The 6,000-nt window shown below is 36.8% G+C and overlaps 1 protein-coding gene across 1 annotated transcript in view; it reads right to left on the bottom strand.

Annotated features, from left to right (window-relative positions):
• Positions 1–237: 237 nt before the first annotated feature.
• LOC128664748 (alpha-2,8-sialyltransferase 8F-like) overlaps positions 238–6,000 on the bottom strand; it is a 96,795-nt gene continuing 91,032 nt past the window's right edge. The window contains exon 7 of the mRNA XM_053719555.1: positions 238–697. Within this exon, the coding sequence (XP_053575530.1) occupies positions 238–697 (460 nt within the window). The remainder of the gene's footprint in view (positions 698–6,000) is intronic.

Raw genomic sequence — 6,000 nt, 5'->3', positions numbered from 1 at the left:
TAATGTAACAGATATAATAATATACAATAAAATACAAGATATGCACATATATATTAAGATAGTCATTGAACTGTGTGCTATAAAAGTATATTGTATATACTTGCTGTGTTGTCAGTATATGTGAAAGGTGGCATCATATAATTTGAGGGATTATCAACTATCCTAAGTGAAAAGGCACAAAAAACTTTGTAATTAGATTAACAGTGCAATTAGATTAACAGCAACAATTAACAACTGTTAACAATTTCCAACCTTCAAATAAACAGATCTATGTGTGTTCATTTGAACAAAGTAAAAGAATTCATCAGGCATAGAGTGTAATCTTGTATTTGGAAGCACATTGTCATAATAATGATGTGTAATTTCATTTCCATTTAGATCTTTAGAAAAGGGCCAGAAACCATAAAGTTTCACTTTCTCACAAAGCTCGAGGGCTGCATTTGCCAAAATGAATCCAGAGGAAAGACGCTTAACTTGAATTCCTCTCTTCGTCCAGTAAAGATGCAAGTTTTTTATATATTCTGGATGAAAGAAGATGACCTTCTCGTTTAAGCCAACATCTTCCAAAGAATGCAGTACCCTAAAAGCTATTGCTGTGTTGCCAGTGTATGAGAAAGCTGACATCAGTATAAGGGCAGCACCATAAGTATTAATCTTGTCAATGAAGGGCTTTCTCTTTTCTGTTAAACTTTGAAATCTAAAATAAAAAGGAATGAAATGGAACTAAAACATTGAGACGACATATGGATAAATATTATCTAATACTTAAAGGGATACTAAACCCATTTTTTTTTCTTTCATGATTCAGATAGAGCAAGCAATTTTAAAGGGACAGTCTACACCAGAATTTGTATTGTTTTAAAAGATAGATAATCCCTTTATTACCCATTCCCTAGTTTTGCATAACCAACAAGTTATATAAATACACTTTTTACCTCTGTGATTATCTTATATCTAAGCCTCTGCAAACTGCCCCCTTATTTCAGTTCTTTTGACAGACTTGTATTTTAGCCAATTAGTGCTGCTTCCTAGGAACGCCACATGCGTGAGCACAGTGTTATCTATATGACACACATGAACTAACACCCTCTAGTGGTGAAAAACTGTCAAAATGTTCTGAGAGAAGAGGCAGCCTTCAAGGGCTTAGAAATTAGTATATGAACCTCCTTGGTTTAGCTTTCAACTAAGAATACCAAGAGAACAAAGCAAAATTGGTGATAAAAGTCAATTGGAAAATTGTTTAAAATTACATGCCCTATCTGAATCATGAAAGTTTATTTTGGACTAGTCTGTCCCTTTAATCAACTTTCTTATTTACTACTATTATCACATTTTATTTGTTCTCTTTCTATCTTTGTTTGAAAAGCTGGAATGTAAAGCTTAAGAGCCGGCCCATTTTAGGTCCATTACCTTGGATAGTTCTTGCTTGCTTATTGGTGGATACATTTAGCCACCAATCTGCAAGTGATACCCAGGTTCTGAACCAAAAATGGGCCGGCTCCTAAGTCTTGCATTACTGCTTTTCAAATATAGATAGCAAGAGAATGAAAAAAAAATTGATAATAGGAGTAAATTATAAAGTTGCTTAAAAATTGCCTGCTCTATCTGAATCATGAAATAAACAATTTAGGTTTAGTATCCCTTTAAAAGCTTTAATTTTGATAGAAATTCCTAATTTCCAACCATACAAACATTTAACCATGAACTTAAGTGACTAAGGAACAGATTCTCTAAAGCTCTCAGGTCTGAAAAGAATATTTAAGAAGTCTCGTCAGTACTGAAAGGACCCTCAATTTTTTTTAGAAAGGAACATTTTAGCTTGAGAGCTGTTTATATTGCTACACAGGGTTCTGGATGTGAAGGAGAGACACATAAATTGCAATATAAGGTTAAAAGACAAACAAACTAACGGCTAGATTACGAGTCTTGCGTTAGCCTTAAAAAGCAGCGTTGAGAGGTCCCAACACTGCTTTTTAACGCCCGCTGGTATTACGAGTCTGGCAGGTACAGGTGTACCGCTCACTTTTATTCCGCGACTCGAGCTTACCGCAAATCCCCTTACGTCAATTGCATATCCTATCTTTTCAATGGGACTTGCATAACGCAGGTATTATGAGTCTTGGAGAAAGTGAGCGGTACACCTTCTCCTGTCAAGACTCCTACCGCATTTAAAAGTCAGTAGTTAAGAGTTTTATGGGCTAACGCCGTAACATAAAACTCTTAACTAAAGTGATCAAAAGTACACTAACACCAATAAACTACCTATTAACCCCTAAACTGAGCCCCCCCCCCCCCACATCGCAAACACTTAAATAAATTTTTTAACCCCTAATCTGCCGACTGGACATCGCTGCCACTTTAATAAATATATTAACCCCTAAACCGCCGCACTCCCACCTCGCAAACACTAGTTAAATATTATTAACCCCTAATCTGCCGTCCCTAACATCGTCGACACCTACCTACATTTATTAACCCCTAATCTGCTGCCCCCAACGTTGTCGCTACTATATTAAATTTATTAACCCCTAAACTTAAGTCTAACCCTAACCCCCCTAACTTAAATATAATTTAAATAAAACAAAATAAAATTACTACAATTAAATAAATTATTCCTATTTAAAACTAAATACTTACCTGTAAAATAAACCCTAAGATAGCTACAATATAACTAATAGTTACATTGAAGCCATTTTAGGATGTATTTCTATTTTACAGGCAAGTTTGTATTTATTTTAACTAGGTACAATAGTTATTAAATAGTTATTAACTATTTAATAACTACCTAGTTAAAATAAATACAAATTGACCTGTAAAATAAATCCTAACCTAAATTACAATTACACCTAACACTACACTATCATTACATTAATTTACTAAATTACCTACAATTAATTACAATAAAATAAAATAAACTAAAGTACGAAAAAAAACTAAATTACAGAAAGAAAAAAAATAATTACAAAAATTTTAAACTAATTACACCTACTCTAATCCCCCTAATAAAATAAAAAAGCCCCCCAAAATAATAAAAATCCCTACCCTATACTAAATTACAAATAGCCCTTAAAAGGGCTTTTTGCGGGGCATTACCCCAAAGTAATCAGCTCTTTTACCTGTAAAAAAAAAAGACAATACCCCCAACATTAAAACCCACCACCCACACACCCAACCCTACTCTAAAACCCACTCAATCCCCCCTTAATAAAACCTAACACTAACCCCTTGAAGATAACCCTACCGTGAGACATCTTCACCTGCCGGGCACAAGTGGTCCTCCAGAGGGGCAGAAGTCTTTATCCGATCCAGGCAGAAGAGGTCCTCCAGATGTCCAGAAGTCTTCATCCAGGTGGCATCTTCTATCTTCATCCATCCGGAGCGGAGCGGGTCCATCTTGAAGCAAGCCGACGTGGAGCATCCATCCAGACCAATGACTACACGACGAATGATGGTTCCTTTAAATGACATCACCCAAGATGGCGTCCCTTGAATTCCGATTGGCTGATAGGATTCTATCAGCCAATCAGACTTAAGGTAGGAAAAATCCTATTGGCTGATCCAATCAGCCAGTAGGATTGAGCTCGCATTCTATTGGCTGATTGGAACAGCCAATAGAATGCAAGCTCAATCCTATTGGATGATTGCATCAGCCAATAGGATTTTTCCTACCTTAATTCCAATTGGCTGATAGAATCCTATCAGCCAATCGGAATTCAAGGGACGCCATCTTGGATGACGTCATTTAAAGGAACCGTCATTCATCATGTAGTCGTCGGTCTGGATGGATGCTCCGCTTCGGCTGGCTTCAAGATGGACCCGCTCCGCTCTGGATGGATGAAGATAGAAGATGCCGCCTGGATGAAGACTTCTGCCCGTCTGGAGGTCCTCTTCTGCCCGGATTGGATGAAGACTTCTGCCCCTCTGGAGGACCACTTGTGCCCGGCTGGGTGAAGACGTCTCATGGTAGGGTGATCTTCAAGGGGTTAGTGTTAGGTTTTATTAATTACAGGGGGATTGGGTGGGTTTTAGAGTAGGGTTGGGTGTGTGGGTGGTGGGTTTTAATGTTGGGGGGGTATTTTTTTTTTTTTTTACAGGTAATAGAGCTTATTACTTTGGGGCAATGCCCCGCAAAAGGCCCTTTTAAGGGCTATTTGTAATTTAGTGTAATGTAGAGATTTTTATTATTTTGGGGGGCTTTTTATTTTATTAGGGGGATTAGAGTAGGTTAATTAGTTTAAAATTCTTGTAATTATTTTATTTTTTTCTGTAATTTAGTGTGTTTTTTTCGTACTTTAGTTTATTTTATTTAATTGTAATTAATTGTAGGTAATTTAGTACATTAATTTAATGATAGTGTAGTGTTAGGTGTAATTGTAACTTAGGTTAGGTTTTATTTTACAGGTAAATTTGAATTTATTTTAACTAGGTAGCTATTAAATAGTTAATAACTATTTAATAACTATTGTACCTAGTTAAAATAAATACAAACTTGCCTGTAAAATAAAAATAAACCCTAAGCTAGCTACAATGTAACTATTAGTTATATTGTAGCTATCTTATGGTTTATTTTATAGGTAAGTATTTAGTTTTAAATAGGAATTATTTAGTTAATTGTAGTAATTTTATTTATATTTATTGAAATTATATTTAAGTTAGGGGGTGTTAGGGTTTAATAACTTTATTATAGTGGTGGCGACATTGGCGGCGGCGGCAGATTAGGGGTTAATAAGTTTATGTAGGTGGTGGCGACATTGGGGGCGGCAGAGTAGGGGTTAATAAATAAAAAGTAGGTGTCGTCGATGTTGGGGGCAGCAGATTAGGGGTTCATAAGGATAATGTAAGTGGCGGCGGTGTCCGGAGCGGCAGATTAGGGGTTAATAATATAATGCAGGTGTCGGCGATGTCGAGGGCGGCAGATTAGGGGTTAATAAGTGTAATATTAGGGGTGTTTAGACTCGGGGTTCATGTTAGTGTGTTAGGTGTAGACATAACTTTTGTTTCCCCATAGGAATCAATGGGACTGCGTTAGAAGCGGAACGCTGCTTTTTTGCAGGTGTTAGGTTTTTTTTCAGCCGATTCTGCCCCATTGATTCCTATGGGGAAATCGTACACGAGCACATTTTGCCAGCTCACCGCTACCGTAAGCAACGCTGGTATTGAGGTGAGATGTGGAGCTAAATTTTGCAACGCACCCCTGTTACCGCAAAACTCGTTATCTCGTGTATGATTGTGCAATTTCTCTTTATGTTGGTGAATTTTTAATCATTGGTCCTTGAAATTGTAACTAACACATTCATGCTCCTAACACCTTCTTTTTTCCTGCATTCATAAATAGCATCTCTTGATTCAACTACTGACTATATTTTCTGGTAATTTTAATGTCTCTCTCTCTCTCTCTCTCTCTCTCTCTCGCTTTCTCTCTCTCTCGCTCTTTATCTCTCTCGATCTTTCTCTCTCTCGCTATTTCTTTCTCTATTTGGGCCTGATGATCTAAATATCTTCGTTCTGATAAGATGATCTTATACTTCTTGTCAGTATCGCGAGATAAGTCAATAAGACCTGCAGATAAAGATTGCTTATAGAATATGATAATAACTGTGAGAGGCAGAAACACACAGAGAGCTCACCCTTAAAGCTCCACCAGTAAATACAGTAGATTTACATAATCAACAAATGCATGATAAAAAGACAACACAATAGCACTTAAGCCCCAATGATCAAAAATGCTATGAGGCAGCAAAATATTCCAAAGCATCCACCGCTATGTCGAGTAAGCCTGTACAAATATTACAAGCTCCCGACAAAGTGGCATTGCCAATGGCGATGTATGTTAAAATATCCTTTTCAATATAACTGCCGTGCCTAACCACTAATCCTTATACCCCTAAACCAAAGTACCCCACTATCACAAACTAACACTTCACTAATAAAGATCTAGAAAGCCACATACCCACTGCAAGTATCTACCTTATTAACTGCTAAATCACCACATACCAACCG

Source organism: Bombina bombina, chromosome 6, assembly GCF_027579735.1.
Source record: "Bombina bombina isolate aBomBom1 chromosome 6, aBomBom1.pri, whole genome shotgun sequence".
Classification (NCBI taxonomy): domain Eukaryota; kingdom Metazoa; phylum Chordata; class Amphibia; order Anura; family Bombinatoridae; genus Bombina; species Bombina bombina.
Note: the sequence above shows the minus strand (reverse complement) of the source record. Positions and strands in the feature narration are given on the sequence as shown.